Genomic DNA, 25326 nt, shown 5'->3' with positions numbered 1-25326 from the left:
CAAGAAAGATGAAATACTATTTTTTTTGCTTGCCAGCTTGTAATACTACAAAGCCTCATCAAGCAAGGATGTTAAAGAGTGCAAAATTACTATGGCTAATATGCTATTTCTGCTTTTTAGCTTTTCCAAAGATGACAATACTTTGCATTTTAAAGAATTAATAAAGGGTAAAAGGAAGAGTGAAAATACTTTACATTCCAGGCAATCCCTCAACCCCTCATTTCATTTCCTGAGGAGAAATAGGAGAACAAAATAAAAGACACAATATGGGAGAATATTTTTTTTCAAAGTGCAGAGCAATTTGCTTACTTTGCCATGTGTTTAGCACTGAAATGAATGGAAATTGTTAGTTATTATTATTATTATTATTATTATTATTATTATTATTATTAACAGTAACAACAACAACAATAATAATAACAACAATAATTTAAAAATTCTCAGTGATCAAAAGGTTGTTTATTACAAAGTCATAAGAGGCATTACAATGAAAACCACAGGCATATCCTACTGCCTCCAATTATTTCATAATGTTTCTCCACGATTATATCGCAATTTAGTTTCTCTATGATTACCATAAATATGCCATTAAAATATTCAGTGATTCTTTGTGATAAGTTTTGTTTTGAGGGACAAGAGGCTGACAGAGATGAGATCTAGTTTTGCTGGCAAGTATGTCCCACATTCACATTCTGCTCAGCGTACTTTAAGTCCATCAACCAATGTGTTTTCCTTTATTTTCTTTCCTTTGCTTTAGTGAATTTCTTAAAAAAAATCAGGACAACAGTAATATTTCCAACAAAACCATGGTAGTGTCTATCTTCTGCAGGATCTAGTGTGTGGCTTCTTATCTCTGTCAGCAGTCCATGTTGTCCCCGTTGTGTTCCTTGGGAACATGTGTAACTTTCCCTGGATCCATATGCTCTGGATGACATGCCACCAAGTCAGTCATCCCAGAAACATGCACTGAAGAAATGTGTGGTATCTGGTAAAACAGAGGAAAGGTTGTACACGAGAACCATATTGTTCCTATCTAGTTAAATTGTCCTTGTTTAAAGATATAGGGAAAAATCTGATTTTGGAACCTTTTCCAGAGTCTATTATCAGAGCTTTCTAGCAAAGCAATGTGAAATGATAAAGTAACTTTCAGTTCTGTATAATTTGTAAGGTTCTGGGTGTATTTTTCTACTAAAAATCAATTGCAGTAGTTTATTTATTTATTTGTTTCCCTATTTTAATTTATTATAGGCTCTTGGACTGAAGAAAAAAGGCATTTTTTGCTCTGTGGGAAATTTCATGCAGTTTAAATATCCTTTTTCACCGGGAAATGTAGTTTTGATGTTGAGGCAAAACACGTAGCATAAAACTGAAACAATGTGAAGGTAAATTAAAAGCTTAACTCAAAGATTTTCAGAGAGATAAGAAAGCCAAAAAAAAAAAAGAAGACCCATTTTAATGCTGCTATGGAACATTTTTAAAATTTGACAAGGAAGTCCCTTCCAATGTAATTCCCTCACCCAATGCTTTTGACCAGTTCTAACTCTCACTCTTCTTAAATGAAAGCCAGCATCAGCACTGTTACATTTTACATGTTGAGTAGAACCAAAATGTTGAGAATGACCGAGAGACCAAATTCAATGTATTGAGATCCAGAGATGACTTTGAAAAGATTTTTTCAGAGTACTTATCTGACTTTGGTATTTTACATCTATTTAAACCTGCACAGCAACTGCTATCTCAGAGCACTCACAAATCTGCTGAGAGCTGGACCTTCACCCCTGGGTGCCCACAAAACAGTGGCAGTCTGGCTTCTCTAGTCAAGTTCAGTATGATCAGCAAAAAAGAGTATCAGCAAAAGGTAGTCCTAGGAGAAGGTAAGTAAATAGATACCTATTTCTCCATATAATTTTCTTAACAGTACTATTATTTCTCTACACAATTCAGTTTCTTTGGTCACAAATTGCAACAAAGCTCAACTGCTACAGGTGCAAAAGTACATTAAATGGTGGCATAAAACTCTGTACTTGCAAACATGCTTATATGAAGTATTTTAGAAAGTGGAGCTGCTGAGAGAAAAGAATGGCCAATTGAAACATCCAATATGAAATGTATATAATCGGAATAAATTTAGATATAAATTAATTTTTAAGGCTAGAGAGACGTGATCCAGATAGTTACCAAGGCTCAGAAAGGCAGTTGGAAAACGAATTGCAATATAAGGGGTCATATCAGGTCAAATCATCACATACATCTAATATATTGAAGGAAGAAATCAGGGAACATAAAGAGAAGGAAAAACAAATGTGGTTTTGCAGTCAGACTTTGGAGGACCTTGATGAATTCTGTAACAACAATAAGAAGATTCAAGCTATTAAAGTGTTTGAGTTACTGTTGTGTTAAATTCGGGATTAATTAATATCAAAAAGACTTTCAAAAATATAAACCAGAGCATATAGCAGTTTTTAGTGTCACACTGCTTCTTTCTCTGAATCAAAAAAAATAGCAACACGTCTGTGTGGGCTCCTGGCTCAGATTATATCAGGCTGCTAGAAAATTCAGATCTGGACTTATGCCTTACAGTTGATTTGCCTTTGGAAATTTCTGGATCTGACCCAGCATTACTGTAAAAATAATAATAACCATGTTTGAGTTCCAGGTCTGAAATGTGGGGCATAAAAATGAGGGCTGGACCATAATTAGGCTTGCCAGTGCCCAAGCATGAATATCAAACTGAATGACACACAGGATTTATTCAGGAGAATTAAAATGCTTTCTAATTCACTGTTTAAAAAACAGAAATTAATTTTTACTTTGCTCTGCTTTTATTTGCCGTCTAAAAATAAAAGTATAGGAATGTTAAGTCTGAGGAATATGATGTTTAAATGTGACACATTCCTTAAAATATGGAAAATACCTTTCCATTCTGACTGCACTTATGTTTTGTTGGCTGAGTTCTGATTAAACCAATTTTGGCATTAGAGCCTACATTTAATCAACAGATTTGCATGTTGCAGTGCAAAAGACTAGACAGTCATGTTTTATTCCTTCATTCTATCTGGAAACCCAAAAGGGACATTTGTTAAACTAAATTTCTGTTCATCTGAAACCATGGACTTTCTGTGTGTCCCTTTGTACTCATTAAAAATAGCTGGAACTGGATGAGATTCAGCAAACAGGTAGGTATTTTTTGCACTTTCATTTTATGTGCACATTTGTACCTTTAGCAGAAAAGCTTTTCTCATATTTATCCCAAATTTCCCTAATCTCCCTTTCTGCAAATAAACTCATTTATTCTTAATCCTCTTCTAAATTGCTTGGAGATACATTGGTCATCCTTCTTTTATGAGAAATTTTACACCCTCAGAAAAAGCACTTTTATCTCAGAGAAGACACATGGTTAATTCATTAATGGATTTTGGGATTTTTGCACCCTTCTATGATGCACTCAGAAAGCTCTGCAAATCACTGCCAATCTCCTTTTCCTGGGAGCTGTAACCAGGACACCTGTACATCACTGTGTGTTCTTCTTCTCTATAAACCCTGTCTGTGGGTCCTTGCTCCCAGCCATGGCAGACATAAGCTGCCTTCCTCACTTTCAGTGCCCTCTACGTCTTGTTTGTGGCTGACCTTTGTCTGTGATGACCCAGCCCCCATAATTTCCCTTTGTTTTCTACTTCACTGCTTTGAACTGAAGTATTTAATGTCAGGACCCTGATGTAAGTACCTGCACAAGTGACCTATCACCTTCCTCCAGATTCTTTTCCCACTGTTCCTTTACATGAAACTGCTATTTTTTTCTTAAGTCTGTAGCCTCTGTCAATCAAAGTTAGATACTGCAGATAATCAAAGTAAGATACTTCAACAGCATCAGCCTCTATTTACTCTTTATTGTCTGTGACTTAGATCACAGATACTTGGGATGTGTATTCTGGTATTGCTCTGTGTTTGAGTATCACCATAAATAATGCTGTTCCATCCATGCCTCCAGCTTTTGCACAGCATGGGAAAAATAATATCAATTAACAGTGCAGGCAAAATAAATAATTTAACAGACTGGTAAATGTAATAAATATGCTTCTGCTCCTGGTGACTTTGAGGACTTGTATTTTTCCAGTACTGTCCACTTAGCCAGAGTTTCATCACATAATTATGTTGGGTTTTGTTTCTGCTTGGTGTAAAGATGCATTTTTTAAAACACCCTCACCAGGATGAAAAGGTACTAGGAACTCTGTCTAAAAGAAAGCAATAGCATAAACATCTCATCTTCAAAGGTCTAAAGGCAATAAATACCAAGGGTTTAGATTAGCCTTTTGAGACCTAAAGCTGGTCACTGAGTGGAGTGAGTTACTCATCTAGATCAGCTAGCACAAGTATTTATTAACTTCTTTGAATTATGGTCTTAGATATTAAAAAAAATCTCTGACTGGTGCTAGATGTGAAACCAACCCCAAATCTTGTAAAATCCCTAGTGTTTGGAGGCCATTAAATGTCTCCTTTTAGACATGCATTTTAAATTCTTTGTTCTGACTCTTGTTCCTCAGAGGTGGCTTGTAACAACTTTCCTGTGTCGTGGAACTGATTACACTGAAAATCAAGTCAGATAAGTCTGTGAACTTCTCACTTTCTGTAGTGCTCCAGCTGGGCAGAAAGTCAATGTTCTTAGCAGCAACAGCAGTGACACACATTTGGATTAGGCAAGTATGTTCTAATCTGCAAATGAAAAATGAGCTGGATGCTGAAATTTTCATCTCAGTATGAACTAAATCTATGTGTAGGAATGGAAACTTTTTAGTCCTTAATAGAAATGAATGGAAAAAAAGCTTTATTGTTTTTTGGATTCTCTTTGTTCGGATGATTTCATAATTTGATTATACATATGATACTGAATCATGTATTAGTTAATAACAGTACCTTCCCTGAAAATTTCTATGAATAGTTTATGTTAAAAAGTGAGAAAAATACTCACAAGTCACTGGAGATGGTTACAATTGTTTATGGTTTCATGTATTTTCTGTCACAGGGTTAAATGTAGCCTAGTATTCTACTAGGCAGGATTCATCAAAGCAAATGAAGAGATTTTAACAGCTAAATTCATAGCTGATGCATAGGTGAAGTCAGTTATTACTTAGATTTCAGCCATATTTTCCAGTGTTTATTTTCTTATTGAATAAACTTGACTATACTGTTAACCATTCTTTATGGTTTTGTGACAACACAACTGGATTACAAAGAACAATTAAGTTTGTTTCCCACTAATATAATGGTTACTGCCTTTTATATAGACATATTCATTTAATAATGACTTTGTTTATTAACATCAGCTCTAAGCTTATCTTTTTATCTTTATTCCAAGAAGTAAAGAATTGCTTGACTTTTGACGTAGAAAATAGGTTTTGATTTCTCTCCAGCATTTCTCAATGAACTTAATCTCATTATTTGTAATCGTAAGAAACACCTGTAGCTTAATTTTTTAGTGTGTTTGGGGTTTTCAATATTTTTTTTAATGCAGCTTCTGGAGAACACCATATAATTAGTTAAATAAAATAAAGGACATAGTCCTGTTTTCTTACCTGGTGAAATCAGAAGCAAAACTAATTCCTCATCATGCAGAAACTCTTAGGACATTCTGTGAAACATTTATGACCACTGAGGGCAAGTATCTTTATAATTGTGAAGTCTGGTCTGAGGGAATTTAGAACTCACAACTTTGACTGTTCAAAATAAATAAATAGTAATATAGGAATTGAAAAGATATAATTTTCAAATTCGTATGGGTGATAGGAAATGAGACAGAAACAACAACTACCATGCCAATTTCAAATATTCATGGTAATTTTGACCTCATAGTCGCAGCATCAAATGTCTCACTCTTGCAATTCTCAGTGAATACATTTATGTCTGTCTTGCTGGTTAATCCACAGGAAATTCTACAACTGCAATTAATGTTTTTGCCCTACAGCAACAAGAGAGAATTCAAGCTTTTATAATCTGGTTTTAATTATTTTACTATATGCATCATGGTCCAGCCCATGCCATGTTTTATTAAAATAAAACTGAAGAAAAGGAAATTAGAGCTATCTATTTGGAAAAAACCCTTTTCTATTCATGATTTGCAAATCAGAAGATTTGGATTTTTGCACCTTTTTTTGTGTCTTTGACATTCCTAGGTTTTAGGAGCCTATTTGAGCTGTGGTTCTTTGTAGGAAAGCTTCCAGCCATGAGTACTATTCACACCAAACAATTCATGCTTAATGATTGTCTTATATCCATGACTGGTGAATTCATGTATAAAATAATATCTCCCTGCACCCCCATGATAATTTTTCTGTGGTGGTGAATTTTATTTTAGGTTCTACAAAAGACTCTTTAGGCACTTACATTTCACAGTTCCCAATCTTTCACATAAAACATAAATTAGATTCTCACATTGTTGGTAAAAGGTAAGTTAAAAAAGGAGACAAAAAAAGTCAAATTGAAATGTTTTTTACATGGCACACTGATGGAAACCAGGTATTTATTACCCTGCATCCAGCTATGCACACTACATTGACATCTCAGGAAACAGGTCTATATTATCATGGGGAAATCAATGAAGTTTGCTGCTCAATATGCAGTAGCTGTCAATAGTGCAAATAAAACCTGTCTCAAACTTTGTTGGAAGGGTAACTGAACAGAAATAATGGGGAAAAGTGAGTAGAGTGTGGAAGGTGTCCACTGAGATTTTGGGATTCCTAGTTTCAATTTACATCTCACTCACAAACTTCCTCTGAGACCTTGTCCAAATCAAAAGAAAGACTTTAAGATCGTTAAGTGGGATTTAGGTAGGAGTTTGTGTTGTGTAAATCCAAGACTCTGATCCTTTAAGATATTTCTTGGTCTCATGGGTGTGTGGAAGATTTTCACAAGGGAAGAACCCTTGGGGTTTAGAGCTGTGGTTGGACGAATGCCCAGCACAGCACCACATTATCCCCAACACTGCCAGAATACCAGAATACTAATACAATGGTATTAGTGACATCTCAAGGGTTGGAAATAGTTAAAAATTTGCCCAGAGGGTTACAGAGAAGGAGAAGGGGCTTGTGAAACAGTCCTGCTAGCCTCAAAGGAAGGACTCTGAGCCCAAACAAAGGACCCTTTCCAGATAGTCTGGGGTCTTCTTGCTGAGGCACTGAGTTGGTTCCTGCTGAGTCTCTTGCCATTTGACTGGTGCCACAGGGCCCCATATCCTTTGGAATGCAAGACATGGATGCCAGTTCACAGTCTAGACAACATTAGTATTGCTTGGCACCTCATGAAGTAAAGAGCAATTAACAGAAGTAATAAATAAAAAAATAAAAAAAAAACAAACCTACAAAATCCCAGAAAAATGTATCACATCTATCTGTAGTGCAGAAATGACAAAATGTGTGAGTTTTTGCTAAAATTAGTACAATGGAACAAAAATAATCAGATCAAAATGGCATATCCTGAAATGACCCATGGCTGAAAGAAAACCTAATGACACCTTTCAAATCACCTTTTTTCTGAAGTTCATAAATACTCATCACTGCCATAAGGGCTTCAGATTACTTTTAGTATATTAGCACTGTTATTGCTTTTGTGAGCTAAAGCAGTATGATCAGCTTTTTTTCTGAAAAGGTACATTTTGTACCTTTTGCACCTCTGTACATTTGCACCTCTGAAAAGGTGATGCTTTGTGTTGCAGCATTTTTGAAAGTGTTTACATGCCTATGGAGGTGGAGTAGCATCAAGTTTTTCAAATACAGAGACCAGTTAGGTACCGAAACTCTATCTGTTTCTTTAGAAACCTGAACACTTAAAATTGTGCTTTTTATAACTTTGAAAACCACAAGCATGGAAATTAAAGCTTCTTCTCCTTCCAATCTGACTCACTGTTTCACCAGACCATGCTGCATCAGCCCAAACCTTCATTCACGTTGTTTCACTCAGCAGAAGCAATAAATTCACTTACTTGTGCAGGTCTTGTTGTATTTAGGGTTCTCTTGGGGAAACCCTTCCAAGCGACACTGGAACCTGTGCTGCCAAAATTCCTGAAACCATGGGTTCCGATGGTTGGTTTCTGGCCGGAGCTGTAGGTAGTAATCATCAAACCATTTCACATCTGGGGACTGCAGCTTGATTGTTATCCCACCGACAGCTTCGTTCTGGTACCCTTCTGTCACGTCATACCTGTCTGCCCAGCCGTCACTGTAGGGGTAAAGGAGAGGGACACCACATTGGCCATCCAAAGGAATAAGAAAAGAGCTTCCTAGGCATTGAAAATCAGAGCCTAGGAGCACACACACTAAGCAGTTGTGGTTCTGAGTGGAGTCCTGTAAAGCACCTGTAATTCTTCCAGAGGAAGAATTCAGTGTTTTACTTACATTTGCTTGACATCAGGACCTTCTACTTAAATTATCTATTCCAAATCCTCCACGTAGGGTAATTGAAACAATGTTAAAAGTCACAGATCCTGAAATCTGCTGTATATAAGTGTATCTCTGCATCAATTAACCTCACTGAGGGGAGAAAACCTTGTGTTCAGAGTTTCCCTGACACTGGGTTGATACTACTCTTACCTGGGAGGAGAGGATGTGGCTTTGGGGACAGGACCTCTCACTGTGCAAAGGGCAGGGCTGTGTTGCAGACCATGTCCCTACTTCTTGAGGAAGCACAGCACAAGGAGCCAGAAGCAAGTCTTGAATGGGCTGGCACTGCTCAAGCAGAAACACCAGCACAGAGACAACATGACATTGCATCTGAAACAATTAATTCTCTCTGCGGACATGGCTAATGAAGCTGGGCAGAGCATTATGCAGATCCAGGTGTTGCTCCTATTTCTTTGTTGCTTGTGGCTGGAGCTTTATGGAGTTGTGTGATACTGTACTGCACACAGAATTTTAATCCCCTTCTGTTAACCTTTCATCTTGCAACACGCAAACCACAAGGAGACAGAAGCAACTGACAACCCCACTCAAACAAAATATCACAAACATTCAGGGTAATTGCCCTCTCCTCATTTCACAATGGAATTCTTCTGGAAGTACTGCCATTTATGAAGTTTCACTCAATCCTAAAAATGTACATATCTTATTAGAGCATTTCAGATTTCTTCTCTTTTATCATGAACATGATATTTCAGTTTTTCAAAGCTCAGAGACTTGGAGAAGAATCTCAGATTAGCATTTGTCCCTCCTCTAAGAAGTCACTGATGTTGACTATAGAGAGTACCTTTAAATCCTAAAAGTTGAGTAATTGAAGGATGAAAAATAAGCTCAACTTGTCTTATTTTACATCTTCATGATTTGTTTAAAGCTAGCCCTTCTGTAAGTTAGTCATGCTTTAAGTGATGTAGGTGACCTTTATATGTGTGGATCTGTTCTCTTTTGATCATTCACTGCCTGTCTTAAACTTTTCTTCTGTACTGCAGAATGGGCAGGAATCCTGCTGCAGACACCTGGTCCCCAGTGCATTCCTTAAGCTGTGCATTCAGCTGTCCACACAGAGCAAACACATCCTCAGAGAGTGACTCCTGCACAAGACACTATTTCAGCAGAGCCTGGACTCTTGACTATGTCGTCCTAGCACAGCTGCAATGTCAGTAAATAGCAGCTTCACCATGGGGAAAAAAATATCCAGTGTCTGGAATCAAAATGAAAGAACCATTAAACATGCTTCAGATTTCAAATGCACTGATTTACTCAGCACAGAAGAGTAAAATATGCATTCAAAAAAGGAGGAAGATAAGCATTGCTGTTTCGCTTGAGTATAACACTTGGAAAATTTACCTTCCAGCTTAGGGGATTAACACAGGTGTTAATGTTCCCAACTGCACTCAATAGGCTCAGTAAGACAAACAGCCCCCACTTCCACCAGGAATGTTTACTGGACAGACTTAAATCCCATTATGGGTTGTTTTGTGATAAAAGCCACAGAAGGTGTTTTAAATTTATGACTGATTTAACCTTTCCTTTAAAAGATTCATCTTGTTCTTTGGCAAGTTTTTAAAGCAGTTTTATCCACCCTCATGAAACCTGACAAGTTTTTTAATGCAGGAAGTAATAGGCTTTGTAGTGTGGGATTTTTTTCCTTAAACTGGGTGGAATTTGAAAGAATTAAAGCCATGCTGTCAGTATCCCAGCTTTATGAGTTGTCCCATGAAAAACAAACAAACAAACAAAAAAAAAAAAAACAAAAGAAAACAAAATAAACCCAAAAAAAACCCAGAAAAAAAAAAAACTGCTTTCTTGTAATTAATTTCTTTATAATTTTCAAAGGTGCTGATTTGTAGATCTAATCCAGGAGGGTGCTATAAAATTTACAGAATTACTTTATGATTAGCTATCCCTCCAAGAAGATTTGCAACAGAGATACCATTTTATACCTTTAAATTATTAAAAAATATGGAAATGACAACTTTTTAATGACAATTACATAACCCTCCTTCTCAACTTTTCTGCAGGAGAGCTTCTTAATTCAACAGATCTGCTTCTCAGTCAAATAAGTATTTCAGCTTAGCTTCTTGAACAAAAGGTGTTTAGGAATATTTTATAAAACCTACTCAAAGTACATATTGTACAGACAACAATGTAGAGATAACAAAGCCTCAGATAGACAATGTGGAAAAGCAAATGTTAAACTACTATTCCAAAATTGGTGAAAGTGGAGTATTCTACAGGAGAGAATGACTATTTAAAAATCTAGTTTGTTTCAGAGGTGAAGGGTGAACCAAAAAGTGAGATGATCTAGAAAACAGGCTTGGTTGAATTAGCTGAAGATTTATAGCCTAAAGAACCAAACACAGTATTAGGGAAGACGTGCTATTTGTCTTCAGGTACATCAAAGCATGAGCTAAAAGATCACAAGTTGTTTATCATATCGAGATAAGCATCCAGGACTTAAACTGAAAAGAGAATGACTCAGACAGCAGGAAATTTTCCTCACAGCAAAGAGAATGAGGAACTAGAATAGCTTGAAGTGAAGACTCTTAGGAGTGTCACAGAGCAAGACAGACAAGCATCCATCTGATATAAATGTCCCTGCCTTGGTGAAGGGATGGCAGCAGGCTATCTGACTTTTTGACATCCACTATGCATTAGTAGTTGTTGAGATTTGACATATATCTGGGAATGATGATTCCGTAAAACCCAGCAGGCTAGACAAAAAATTCAGAGAAATTTAAAACAATAACTCTCCTTCACAGCTCCCCCAGCTTCTTGTAGTGTTTTGCCTTAGTTATTTTTTTCATTATTGTATTTTTTCTCTCTCTGTAGTTGCTACGGGAAGCAACAAGGAAGAGAAATTTATTTAGGCTAAATGATGTGTTAAAGCTATACACATAGCTAATTCCAATGATGCAGTCAGGGTAGGCAGGAGTATACACTGGGTTAAAATAACTCTTACTGAAAATGAAACTGTTTTATCTCTCTTTTATTGGGTGAAAGGAAAGTTTTTACATCTAATCCCCAAATAACACTGTCTCAGTACAATTAAGATAATCCTTTGAGGTTTAAAAACAGAAAAGAAATTCTACATTCCCTAATTTAGACATTTTGGTTGACAGTCTGAAGTAAACAAAGGTCTGGCAGTTTAAGGCCACTTTCTCAGTTTTGAATATCCATAGCACCAATTCTATAATATTGGCCCTATATGTAAGACTTGTGACTTCCATAGCCCAAATGACCTTTATCATGGGAAATGGAACTCCAAAACCAATGAGTCAATGATAAGGTATCATATTTGAACAACTACAAAATGATTTGCTCAAACTGACATGCCTACACACTAAATAGACACAGATTTAATTTTTACATATTACAAGTCTTTTATACTTGATTAAGCCATTTCTTAAATCTCAGTTATAGGGTTTATAATATTGATTTCAGTGAAAGTTTTCAGATTCTTGAGAAGCCTTTCAAGGAAGTGGGGAAATTCTGCCACCTTTTAGGGACAGCTGGACTAAAAAAGTTTCAAACTGGAAAATCCAATGCTGATAAAGAGATTAAATAAATATTATAATTGACTATTTTTCCATTCTGTACCACAATATCCTTCAAGGACAACTTCAGATTTAAGTACTCCTGAACAATGCCAATGTCTGTCGTGGTTTTGTTTCATTCCATGCAGTATCTTGGCAGAGTTGGAACTTTGCTGTTCTGGGAATCAAATTATGGTAAAAAATATACAACCTTCAATATGAAGACCATTAACTATAGTCTGTTTCAAAATTTCGCAAGAGTGTATGTTGGATAATACAAGAGGGGCAGAACAAAGAGGTACACTGTGCAAATTGGCAGTCCATGAAACTACTGCAACCCTTTTCAGTCACTATTTTGTGAATACACTCTTTTGTGAATATTTGACAATCAACTCCTTTTAGTTCCCTTGTACCAATAAATTAAGCAACAGTGAGTTGCAAATATGGTTTTTTTGACTATTGGAGATATTTTTCAAGCTATAGCTAACATTTCTTTTCTTTAAAGCTGCACACTTTAAAAAAAAAAGGTTGCCATTGATAAGCTATCAAGGTATCAGGTATATACTATCAAGATCTATTAGGTATTATTAGGAATATACTATCAAGATATAAAGATGTTTTTGGGAACTAACTAACTAACTAACTAACTAGAATGGTGCAGTTGCCTGCTCTGGGCTGCTGCCAGTCCAGGGTGGGAGAAGGCAGCAGGGAGAGGTCTAATGCTAAGCCAGCTACATCTGCAATCTGGTGGATGTCCAGGACACCAGCCGGAGGTGATGTTCCTGCAGAAGCTCCTCCCCATGCTACCTTGTGCCCTGTCTTTTTACTGCAGTTCTTTAGAGCATATAAAGCTGCAGAGATGTCTCATGGTTTGGTCCATTAAATGATTCACTAGACTGAAAGAAAGTTTTCAGCTCTTGGCTCTGGAGAAATTATGATCAGTAAAACATTGTGAGTTAGTACCAGTGAGCTGGCAAACATAGCTTTAGGATTCCTGTGAAAATCACCTGGAAAATTCAGCACACATTCTAAACCTCTATTTCTAAGATTAGACAAAATACTAAGAGACACAGGTGTACAACAAAAATAGACTCCCTTTTGCAAACTATTCCACTTATTTTTCTATGTTGAAAATGCAGCAGGGTCTTGGAATCAGTTGAGCTGGTTTCTTTTTCTCTGAAGTCCCTTTCAAGCTATAGCTAACATTATTACAGTTAATGAGTGCATTCATTAGGCTGTATACTGGTGTCTTTTTTGTTATGCAAAAAATCTGTTTGTGGGCAGGCCACATAACAATGATGAAAACTGCTGTTCTGCCCACATCTATAATCACTCTCCTGCCAAAAATCTGACCAATAGCACTTGAAAATATATTTCTCCACCTGTGTAGGAGTTTTTGTCTAAGTGGCTTTAAAATTAATTTAACTTATTTCTCTGCTCTTCCAAGGTTTTTTCCATATATTTTAAAAGCTCTATAAGTATTAAAGAGTCCTCATGCTCTTCTCAAAGCACTATGGGTCTTGCAAAGGTAAATTTGTTTGGTTAATACTGAGAGAAGGGTCGCATTTCTTTTGCTGAGCAGCTGTAAACTGATGCATTTAGATGAGCTCATTTTATAATAACTGTGCATGCAATGAATTCTTGTTTTGCTGCCTGGCTTTTTTTAGATTGCAGTTACTCTTTTTTTTTTCCTTCCTTTTCATGTATTTTTTAAAAATAAATAAATTTAAGGGTAATTCAAAGGAAAGAAATTACTTGATTATTTTTAGGCAGTTTGGCCCACAGTTTTCTACAATGTGATAGCTAGAAGTAACTATGCAGTGAATTTGGCCAGTACCTTACACAGGGGGTTGCTGGTACTAATTACTTGCTGAGTATCCAAACTTCCCCAAGCTGAGAAAGGTTGTGATGGCAACTTGAGGGATGGTAGCCTATAGCAACATCTAATTTGCATGAAAACAGAGAGTTTTGCAGCTGTGTTCATCTCTAGTTCAGAGCTGCAAAGTAATTCAGCCTGACTGTATTCGGGTACACAAGAAAAATACACTTTCCAATGTGTGATTCCTATTTCTTTACACTTACCAGGTGTAAAAGCTGACCATTTTAACTGAAGTTATATCTATATATATAGAAGTCATGTGAGATGCCCCCTAAATTGAGGGGAAATTTGCCTGAAACTCCTGAAAACACCAAGAACACTCAAATTGTGCAGTATGCTCTCTTGATTCTCAAATAATTCTTTCATGAGGAGAAGGAAAATATTTGACATATTTCCAAGAAGAAAGGCATTTTGGATGGCTAGAAAATTTGCTTTTCTTGGGATCAAATGCAAAGTTGCGCTACAATGGAAGTCCCTTTTTTTGCTATGTTCACACTAAATCAATTGTTTTGATGTTTGTCTAGACTAATTAGACCCAGTTTTATCCAACTTTCCTCTGACAAGCTGATTTTTAAATTTGCTGTCACTCAGGGTGTCATTCTTCCTGAAGTGCCCAGCTGGTCCTTGTCTCTACAGACTCAGTGCTACCTTGGGATGCTCTGGTAATGCCGACAGTGTCATGGACGTGACTTGGGTGCTGCTGTCAGTGAGAATCAAAATGAGAGCTCTGTGGGCTAAAGATGAGAAGGCAGGGATGGAGTGTCTTCTTGTGATCTGAATAGACATAGGGATGTCCTATCCCAAGCTAATGCTTGTTCACATTCCAAGCAGGCAGCTCCCACACTGTGTCCAGTCTCCTGGCTATAGTTACCCAGGAGAAACTGATAAGCCTTTAATAAGGGGCAGGGAGGGAAGAGAAAGCAAACTTTTCATGACATGTTGTAAAAAAAGTAGTGGGAAGCACTTTTCTTCAGATTTTGCATTAGATAAGGATGGTTAAAAGAGAGTAAAACCAAATGAAGGGATGTGCCCTGTAGGAAAACCTAAAATTTCTTTGGGAACTGGCTATCAGACATCAGGACTGCTTCTTCACTGCTGTTTTACAGGGTAAAAAGATTACTTCATATCCTTGAAGTGTATTTTCCAAATGTTGCAGCAGCTTTTCTTTTCAACAATGTTAATGCTGTTGAGTCATATCTAAAATTCACTCTAAGCTCCTCAAACCATAAACCTCTCCTAGTGACAGCCTAAAAGCCACCACTTACATAATGTCAACAACAGCAGAAAAAAAGGAAAGGAAAAAGAATGGTTCATGTCTAAAGCACTTCCATTTCATATGTATTTTTACTGTGAAAATACTGATTTTTATCTCCTCCAGAATCCCAAACTTCAGAATAGTTTCAGGGCCCTAGAAAGTAGTATCCATTGCAGTATTATGTAATCTACAAAGAGTATATAAACAAATACCAAAAAAAGTCATGAACAGAAATCAGGGCTTGGCAGAAATGATAAGCAAATACCTACTGTCTTCAAATGCTGTCACAAAGCTATTTTCTACACATCCCATGCCCCTGGAATGGAAACATATCTGGGATGACCCTAAATGCTGCAAGATCCTCAGTGTGTTCTGCTGCAGAAGAGATATATAAACCAGTACTGCATTTCTACTCATGATTGGTCCCATTGATTCAGAGGATTTTTTAATTACATCAAGTCCACCAGGACTATTTTATAGTCCTATAAAACCTATTCTGAATCAGAGTTATCTTATGATAGTAATTTATAGAGGCTGCCAGTGATGAAATGATTCCACATTAGACATCCAACCTTTTAGGGACATGCAACAACAATCTTTAAGATAAATTCAAACATAGGCATATGAATGAACAGATAACTATGATGGTCTTACTACTTTCAAAATATTCCAGAAATGGAAAAAAAATGGTTTAAGGGAAGCCATTTACTTATTTGACAGAAAATGTAACACATATAATCATATGATTTATATATGCATACATATATATTTTTTTTTCCTATGAGTGTATATTTACAGGATTTTCACCCTGAAAAGATGCATGCAATAATCAGCATGCAATAATCTCTCATGTCTGTGTGCCAGCTATTAAGTGGTTTTTTTTAACATTTAATGGTTCATTTAACAGTTACTAAACTATGCTATGAAATATAATTCAAAAGAACACTTGAAGTGTTGCCTCTTGTTGTTGCAGAATAACACTTTTAGTAATAAATAATATACTTAATGTATAAACAAGGAACAGTATGATTAAATCAGTATAAACTAATATATCTAGGTATTTTATAGAGAAGTAAACATTAAACAAAAATGAGTTTAAAAGTTAGTCAGCACCAAATAAAATTTAAAGAAACATATTTCATATTTCAGTAGCTACTCTTAATAGCAATGCATATGTTAACACGATACGTTCCTATTTTGGAGAGAATTTGTTTACGAATAATCAGAAACTTTAGGATGAACCGTTGAACATGGAACAGAAAGGTAAGGATGGTATGTTAAAAATATTATTTAGGACCTTTTTTTGAAACCGTGCCTACCTAGAAAAGTTGCACTGGTCTAATAGTACAGAGGTAAGCAGAATATTACTTTCTAAAAAGTCTTAAATCTCCTGACTTTGGTGTATACTCTAGTAGATCTAGAGGGTCTAATATAAAATTTCTAGTTGAACAATGTATAGCGAATTCTGCATGTGCAAAGGTTTTAAAATGAAAAATATCATGTAGGCTTTTTCAGAGAAAGAGTAAGTCATTTCAAGCCCATAAATGCACTAATTAGCACACAGTTAATCAAAAATACAAATAAAATAATATTCACAGTCTCCCAGGGAGTTAGTAATTTCAATAATTTTTTAACATCCTGTCCAGCAAATGGAGGCAAATACAGCAAGGGAAACCAAGCTAGTGAAAATATACTGATATTCTCTTCCTGCTTAAATCAGCTGAAGTTTTTCCACTGACATCATCCAGGACTGCCTCTTGCTCAGATCAAGACATATCCCTCTAATTCAGTGCCTGCCCTCAGACAATATAATGCATGGTGATTGGCTCATCCCATCCACTCATATTGGTATTATCCATGGATATAGAGAGAATTGAATTATAGAGCAGCTTTACAATCCCTTCATCTTCTAAAGCTCAATTCAGAATAATTCAGGCATCACAGGCTATAAACATGATGTTCTTCTAGTCAACTCTGTGAGGAAGACCAAGACTCAGAAAAAGAACATCACTAGACAGTAATTGCCTTCAGAGGAAGAAAATGTGTCAAAGACCTTGCAGTCTGACTGCCTCTTGCTCTACAGCACCCAAAGCCACCTTCTTCTTGAAAAGAGCGGTTCATATTGAATGTGCTGACACCTCAGAGCTACGATGCAATATGTACATCACAAGGTTTGAGAAGTCTGTTGAAGGGATTTGTCACTGCAGCAAATCACAAATCTTTTACAAGAATCAGAGCTCAGGAATATATTTATATCTTAGTGGCACAAACTAATCTGAAACCAGAGTGACGTCCATTGTTTTATTTCTTTAAGTAATTGGGTCTCTTTGAAAAACCTGATCTAGTGGAAGGTGGTTCTTCAAACCCTAGCCATTCTATGATTTTATGATTTCTTTTGTTGAAGCATTTTTTATTTCTCATTTCTACAGGTTTAGGACAATCATTTTCAAAAGCAAATGCACATCTATGCACTCAACTAATTTTATACCAATTACTTGAGGTGCCCAGAGCTCGGAGTTAGACATTTTAAATAAGTGACCATAACTCCCACAATGAGGGATTGATTTCTGTGTTGCCATCCACACAGACAAGATAGAACTTGCTTTACCGTGCTCAAACCAAAGCTCACGAAACCCAACAATCTCCTCCTAATGGAGTTCAGTAAAAAAATTTTATATGTAGTCAAGGCCCAGAAGAAGAATTTGAATAAGTTTAGCAAACAGCAGCTCACGTGTTCCACCATTTTAATGGGTGAGAATTTATGTCAGCAACATGAAACAAAATAAGTCTGATTTGAAGTAGTCTTTAGGATCATTTCAATTTGGGTGAAAGTAAGACTGTAAATCATAACACCTGTTTACAATACCACTTTCCAAACAAGTACAGGAAATCTTTAAAATTCACAGCCAGTGGCTTCTTTACCATATCTTTGTGTTTTAGTGTGTCATTAAAAAAAGTAATTTCTCTCATCATAAATATTGCTGAGATTTCTTTACACTGTCCTAACCCATGTGGAGGAGGAATATTTTTAAAATAAGGTGAGAGAACTCACAGATATGAAGCCCATTAGATCAGGACCATTAAATTTTCCCTAGTTTCTCTGTTCAAGTAGGCCTGATTTTCATTGAACAGCACATTTATGGCTCCTTTGTTGTATTGAATTGACAGATATTTGCCTTAACAAAAATAGAATGAGACCCATGGGTAATCTGTACCCTGTGAAATTGCCTTCTGCATTAGAAATTTGCTTAAAAATACAAATGGTGAAAGTGTAAAGTTGAAAACAAATGCCATCCAGAATATATTGAGAGAAAAAGAACAAAAATGTGATGAGGAGATCATACTTCAAGTGAAAATGTATCACTTAACACATATTCTGTATTAAACTGTAAGTCTACCAAGAAAGTATTAGTATGTACTTTTAACCTATTTTTGTTGAAATTACTGAAAACAATGCTTATACATATGCAAAGCCCTTAAGACATCATGATCAGGCTTTAGGTTTCAGAAATGTGGCTGTGGTTACAGCCACATTTGAATCCTGCACACACTTGAATCCAGAAAGTGAAGTTTGGCAGTATCTCCATGTCTGTCTCAGAGCACAGTCTATCACTAGAACTGCTCACTCATCTGCAAACATTTAGATCTGGTCTGGGGGGTTTTGGCTTAAAATCTATTGAAACAAAGCTTTGAAAATAAAGGACTGTTAATGGCCTACAGGAAAAAAAATGGATGTGGGGTTATCTAAAAAGCTTAAATATCTGTTCTGCAGTACAATAACACAACAGGTTGTTATTTGACAAGTTCTTTCAAAAATTGCATTGAAAATACATTCCAGAATTAACTTATATAGAGATCACATGGATTACAAAAATTCAGGAAATAGTGATACAAAATCAATACCTGATTCTTTTTTGTAAAATAAATTTTAACTTCATGAACTGCATGCCTGTCTGTCTTGCAATTATATGTCACAGATTTTAAAAAAAATCTTAAAATTTGAAAAAATTCATTGTTTGAAAAATGACATTTGAGATGTACCTTGTTAATATTTCCAAGTGACATGAAAGACATAGGGCAAGGTGCAATGATTCCATCAGCAATTTTTTATTACTTTCCTTAGTGTATCCATGTCCTAAACCAGTGATAAATTATGATAATAGGAACTCATCTATCATGATTTATCAGTTCATACATAGCAAGACCTTTCCTTGTGACAGGATTGTAAGTGAAAACCTCCAACTAAAATAGCAAAATATGTCTCCAACTAAAATGGCTCACATATGATAATACATTTTGTATCTATTCCTCTGTAAATGGTACATTAATAGTAGCACTATATCCCTAGTTTAAAATCTAATTTACATATTTACATTTAAAACACTTTCATTCAGGGTTCTTACTCAAGGGCAAGTCTCTTGATGCTTGCAACTGTTTATCACTAGCTTCATGGGCAACACAAACATTATTTATTGCTGGGAGCAGCTTAATGAGTTTTCTTGTTAGACTGTATTTGAGCCAAATCCTAACATGAATATTCCACTGGAAAATTGATTCCAAATTTTATATATTGAGAGAACATTTTCCAGAGATTTGGTTGGCATTGGTCAGCATGAAGAGAGAAAAGCCTCTACATCACAGCTTTGTTTTACATATCTTGAACTTTTTGGTTCCATAATTTATTTCAGTGCTTACAATACTCTAGATATTTCATAAAATTTTATGGGAACATCTTCATAACATTACAAATACTGAAGAAACAGATCTCTTTATCAATCTTTCAAAGTTAGAAAAAAGGTAAAGTGCTGAATCCATATCCATGTTGCCAAGCAACACTTTTCAACTAAGAAAATATAAAAATATAGAAGGAAATATTAGAGTCAAGATGGGATCTATGCCAAAGAAGATCACTAAGCCATGTTAAAAGTTTGGATGTACTTTCTTGAATCAAAGTGTCAGTAGATAATCTTCTGTTTCCCTGACTGAAAAGAAATATTGATTGAGGGTATAAACTTGCTCTCCTAACTAGGAGAAGCATGATAAAAAGTAAAGTGAGAAGTGACTCTGAAAAGAGTTAATATTAGTAGGGTTATAGTGCCTAATAGAGCTTGAAGTACAAAATCATATAAGTGCCAGGAGAGATTTTGGTTGTAACAAAGTCTCAATAGCAGCTTTTCTCAACAGAGTGATGTTATTTAAATTTTGTGATAATAGACTGGTAGAAGCTCTGTTTTAAATTGAATTATGCCAAGAAGAAAAAAAAAGAGAATCTTTTAAAAGGATTTATTTTACTTATTTTACTTATACATCTTTTGAGCCATAAACTATTGCTCAATCACTTAAAGACTCCAGAAGTACCTAACAATAGTAAATCAATGGGCATCCTGACCTTTTCAAAGAAAGCTTACAAGAACTTTTTCAAAGTGCACCATATAGTCCAATATTAGCAGTCTCAGAGGCTTTAAAAGGAGCAAAGGAAAGGAAGCAATGTGAAAAAAAAATAGAAAAAAAATCTTCTCAATTCTCCACATTGAGGGACATTTAAAAGTTTAGGAGAAAGAACCTGCCTGCCAATTTTAATTAATTTTCATTTCAAAATCTATTGAAATACTTTTTCTAGTCTATTTAATACCAATAAATTTGAAACAAAGCCGTTGGGATTTTTTTTACCAGATAACCCTTTCAGCAAAGCTGGCTGGCAGTATGAAACCTAGATATTTAAAATAGTTTTATTTGACTGTAACTCTATGATAATTAAATAAAAATTGACTGTTTACATTGAATATTTTATTTCATAATTTTTAAATCTGTTGCTTAAAATAAGTATAGTTTCAGTACTTTTACTTCTTTCCTTTTTTTTTAAATACAGCATTAAAGACTGTCCTCTTTATTCTTAATAGATTAATAAATAAATCTTAAGAATATATTTACTTATTTTCATTCGTCAGTATCAGCCAGAACTCTGAGTACCTCAACAAATGATGCCAAGGTTTTATTGGATGATGATTCTTAGTTCCTGTTGTAGTCAACATCCTGACATGAATATTTGTTTATAGCACTTAATAAAATGAACCAAATATTTATCATCAGACCTCTTTTTGTCATTCTTTTTCCTGTAGATATCAAGCTGATATTATTATTTTATAAAATCCTGTCTACATCAATTTATTAATTGGAAGTGTGAATGAACATGACTGAACAATTTGGTGTTTAGACCATTAAGCTTGGAAATAGAATCCTTAGGCTGGAAAAAACCTCCAAGGTCATTGAGTCCAACCATTAACCCAGCACTGCCAAGTCCACCACTAAAACACATCCCCAAGTGCCACGAGAACATTTGGATGATTTCTATGTAGTAGAGCGGAAATACTGATGAGACTGAAAGAGAAGTAGCTCAGAATAACTTCTAAGGAACTTATTGATAGATCAATTTCTATCCTGACTGGAGGAAGAGGGGAGCTGAACACTCTTCCCAGGAAGGTGAACATGATGGAAGTTTGTGCAGCCACATTCTATGACTGCTGGTTTGTCACAGGTGAAAAAACTGCGACATTCTACCACAAATTATTGTTTAACATGTTTCTCCTGAGATATGAGTAAGTCTCTTACCATCATGCCATCCATTACATGTGTGCCTACTCCCTCTGCAATATCCTGGGAAACTTATGAATAGCCTACATGAAGCAAATAAAACAGGCCCATGGTGCTCTCAAAGACATGAACAAACACTGTGAACACCAGCTATTGGAGAGAGCAAAGCAGTCATTCCTTCTGAACATGCTATGCAAAGAAACACCACTGACACTGAGGTGCTCCTGTGGTCTATGAGTGGGCAGTGACACAAAGCTTACAACAGCATTTGCTGGCAGCCAAGAATTCATATTCATAGGAGAAACAGCTTCTCCAGCACAGTGAGACAAAAATTTATTGTGTTTGTTCTGTTGCCATAGTTTTGGTTTCCTTGAGGCTGTTGTAGGGACAGAAAGGGCAAGAAGGAAATACTATTGGGTAAACATATAGAAGAAAAGCTCATAGTGAAAAAATACTGTGTTTGAAATTATGGCAGTGTGTAGTAGGGTTGGAACTGCAGTTCATGTGCTGCAGATGGCTGGTAGAGCCCTTGGTGTGTGGACTGCATGGTACCCAGCCTTGAGGGGTGACTGCTTTTTGGAAAAAACATCTACATCATAAGCTGAGACAGAAATATCAGAGGCGGACTAAACTGTAATTTAGTCCCTCTAGTCATGGCACATGAGGCAAAATTAGGTCTACATAGCAAAGGTGGAGAAAAAGACAAATCATGTGTCTCTGCTCATGGCAGGGAGTTGGAGCTATGTCATCTTTAAAGTCCCTTCCAACTCCAATCATCCAATGATTTTATGATTCTATGAACCTTGGTGCAAGTAAACAGCAATAATGTTGGGCCTGAGCATACCAGCAAAACAGCATTTTCCTTAAATAAATAAGTCACATACTGCATTACTTATCTTTTTTTTTTTTTTAATTTCTTAACCTTGCACTAGAAATGGAATTGTAATAAGTAATATGGCATGAGGAAATGTAAAATAAAGGTGCAATTAATACAGTGACAAACAAAGACCAAGTCATTGCCAATGTAGAATTTTTCAGGAAAGAAACTAGCAATATACAGAAACCAGATAATTCCTTCTTATTGTTTACAGAGATTAAGTTGACTGGGAAAGATACTTTAATTTGGGGGGAAATATCTAAATGCAAAATGCTGTCGATGATAAAGTGCCATCACAACTGAGGTCTGAAGAGGCATTGAGCAGATGGCTCCACCTAATGTTCAGGCCAGTGATGTCATGAAGAAACCACTCTCCTCTGACAGGTTACACAATTATTTGGATTTTTTTTCTTTCTTTCTGACAATAAATCAGAAATTCCACCAATTCCGTTAGGCTGGAATAGTGTAGGGTGTTACAGCTGAGTGTCTATCCACACAAGTATTAGTGTGACAAGAGGTGTGGACTACACTTCTGATGAAATAAAGTAACTTGTGCTGGTAATTTCATAGTTCTGAAAAGTTTAGAAACTTGTAAATATTCTTATGATTGATTCCAAACCAAGATTATATCATCATTGTATTTTGTGACATTTGAGGATTTATTTTGAACCTATATTCTTAAATTCTCTGCTGTGCTGTAAACTATCCAATCCTATAGGTTGGAAGAATGAGACTCAAATTAGTTTTACTGTGATCATGCATTTGATTTCTTAACTGAGAAAGTTAAACAGTGATAGCAATGATCAGAGTACATTTGGAATTTGGGGATTTATTTCTGAATTCTTTGTGGGTTAAGAACCCAAGACTCATGCTTCTCCATATTTGTCACACACCCATTTATATCCATCTATATTTTTATAATTGTTTTAATAACTTGAATTGCTCATAAAGAAGAAAGATGAAAAAGAGCTGTGGGGACATTAAGAGATGAAACTGCCTTAACCAACAACTTCAGGAAAAAAAAAAAAAGAGAAATCAGAAGTACTTTTTTTGTAAGAACTTGTTTCAAAATAGACTCAGCAGCGAGGGTCTGATACAGGTAAAGAGTTCTTATATTTTGATCTTTTATAGCCCAGACTGCCTTCTAAAGTTCTGCCAAAAGGATTATAAAGGACATTTAAGTATTTTGTGAGGATTTTTCATCCCAGAGAGGCTGCTAAAATAAAAGCATGACCTTATCTGAGATACTTATATTAGTCACAGAAAGTTTAGAACAATAAAAGAGTTTTTGAAATTGCTTGGTGTCCTGAAATCAAAGTGCTTATGTGATGAGAAAGAATTATGCAATAAGAATTGAAGGGAAAAAAAAGAGACAAATAAACATACTTTCTAAAAAGAAACACATAACTTTAATTCACAGAAAAAGATCCCAAACTAATCCCCTGAAATTCTTAAGGGAAAAAAAAATTAAGATTTACATACATAATTTCCATGCAATTAAAAGTCCCAGAGGTTTCTTTATTATTTTTCAATGATAAAAATGAAGATAATGCTAATAAGTACTGTTATAAAAAAAGAGGAATGGGAAGAAAGACATGAAAATACCTGAATCGGTTATTTTCCTAATCTGAGGCAGAGGTTCCCAAACCATGAAGTATGAGCCAAGTATATGGACAGAAGAGAAACTAATAAATTCTTCTGATGCTCACTCTCTCAATGGGATCTGCTCTGGCTGGTGTGAAATTTGGCTTATAAAAACTGGGAATAATTGATTCAGAACATTTCCTGCACAACATTCCCATGTTACTCAGAAAGCTATACTTAGTTTGGCTATAGCATAAGTATTCTTTGGCTAAAATAATTAGAAGTCAAGCTACCAAGAGGCTTGTGACAGCAAAGGAAAATATAAGACTTTGGTAACAGCTCATGTGACAGGGCAAAGACTGAGGGCATGGGGAACATAATAGAGGTGTTTTATTTTGTTTCTCTGTTGTTCATGGCTTTCTTGGTGTTTTCCAGTAGATTGCTGTCAAATGTCTTGGGACATTTTCATGGGACTGTGTTTGGCAGAAAATACTTGGATCATTTCCTGAAAAAATTAACATTGTATAGTTTTTACTCATCCAACCAAACCAATAAAACCAACAACGTTTTATGCTCCTATGTATCTGCTCAGCTGAAAGTGCAATACTTCCAATAGGAGGACAGCAGAGAATTCTGGTTTTATTTTAACTTTAGTGTTTGCTGATCTTGAAATTATTTCTGCATTGAAGGAGGTCTTGACGGTAAAACACATACGCAAAAGTAAATTTAATAATAGAACAAAAGTGCAGCCACATTGCCAAACTGAAAAAAAAAGTAACTCAGGAATTATTCAGTCTGGAATTTCATGGCATATGTAGCATAAATTTAAAAAGAAAGAAAGCCAAAACTAAAGACTGCAACCACAAAAAAAGAAAAAAAAATGTAAAGGTTATTTACAGTGAAAGTATAAGAAAATTACTGCAGTTTGTTAGTTCTATGTGGGAGGGATAAATTTTCCTTTACTTTATTTTCTAGGATGATTGTAACTGCCAAAGGACAACAGTAAAACCTTCCAGAAAAGAGGTAGTGATGCCAGCTCCAAATCTAAAAGAAAATATTACAGAAGTGCTATTTATATGAGAAAATATGGGGTGGTGAAATGCAGGGGAGTAAAGAAATAGAGGTTTGGTTAGCTAACCATGGTCATTGAGCAGCCTTCAAGT

The 25326-nt window shown here is 35.6% G+C and overlaps 1 protein-coding gene across 6 annotated transcripts in view; it reads right to left on the bottom strand.

The window, feature by feature from the left end:
- Positions 1–25326, bottom strand: part of GRM5 (glutamate metabotropic receptor 5) — a 245793-nt gene that overhangs the window by 53307 nt on the left and 167160 nt on the right. For all 6 annotated transcript variants that reach the window (XM_077174005.1, XM_077174007.1, XM_077174008.1 and 3 more), the window contains one exon: positions 7973–8208. In XM_077174005.1, the coding sequence (XP_077030120.1) occupies positions 7973–8208 (236 nt within the window). The remainder of the gene's footprint in view (positions 1–7972; positions 8209–25326) is intronic.

This window comes from Agelaius phoeniceus, chromosome 2, assembly GCF_051311805.1.
Source record: "Agelaius phoeniceus isolate bAgePho1 chromosome 2, bAgePho1.hap1, whole genome shotgun sequence".
NCBI classification, from domain to species: Eukaryota; Metazoa; Chordata; class Aves; order Passeriformes; family Icteridae; genus Agelaius; species Agelaius phoeniceus.
This window is presented reverse-complemented; position numbering and strand designations above follow the sequence as displayed.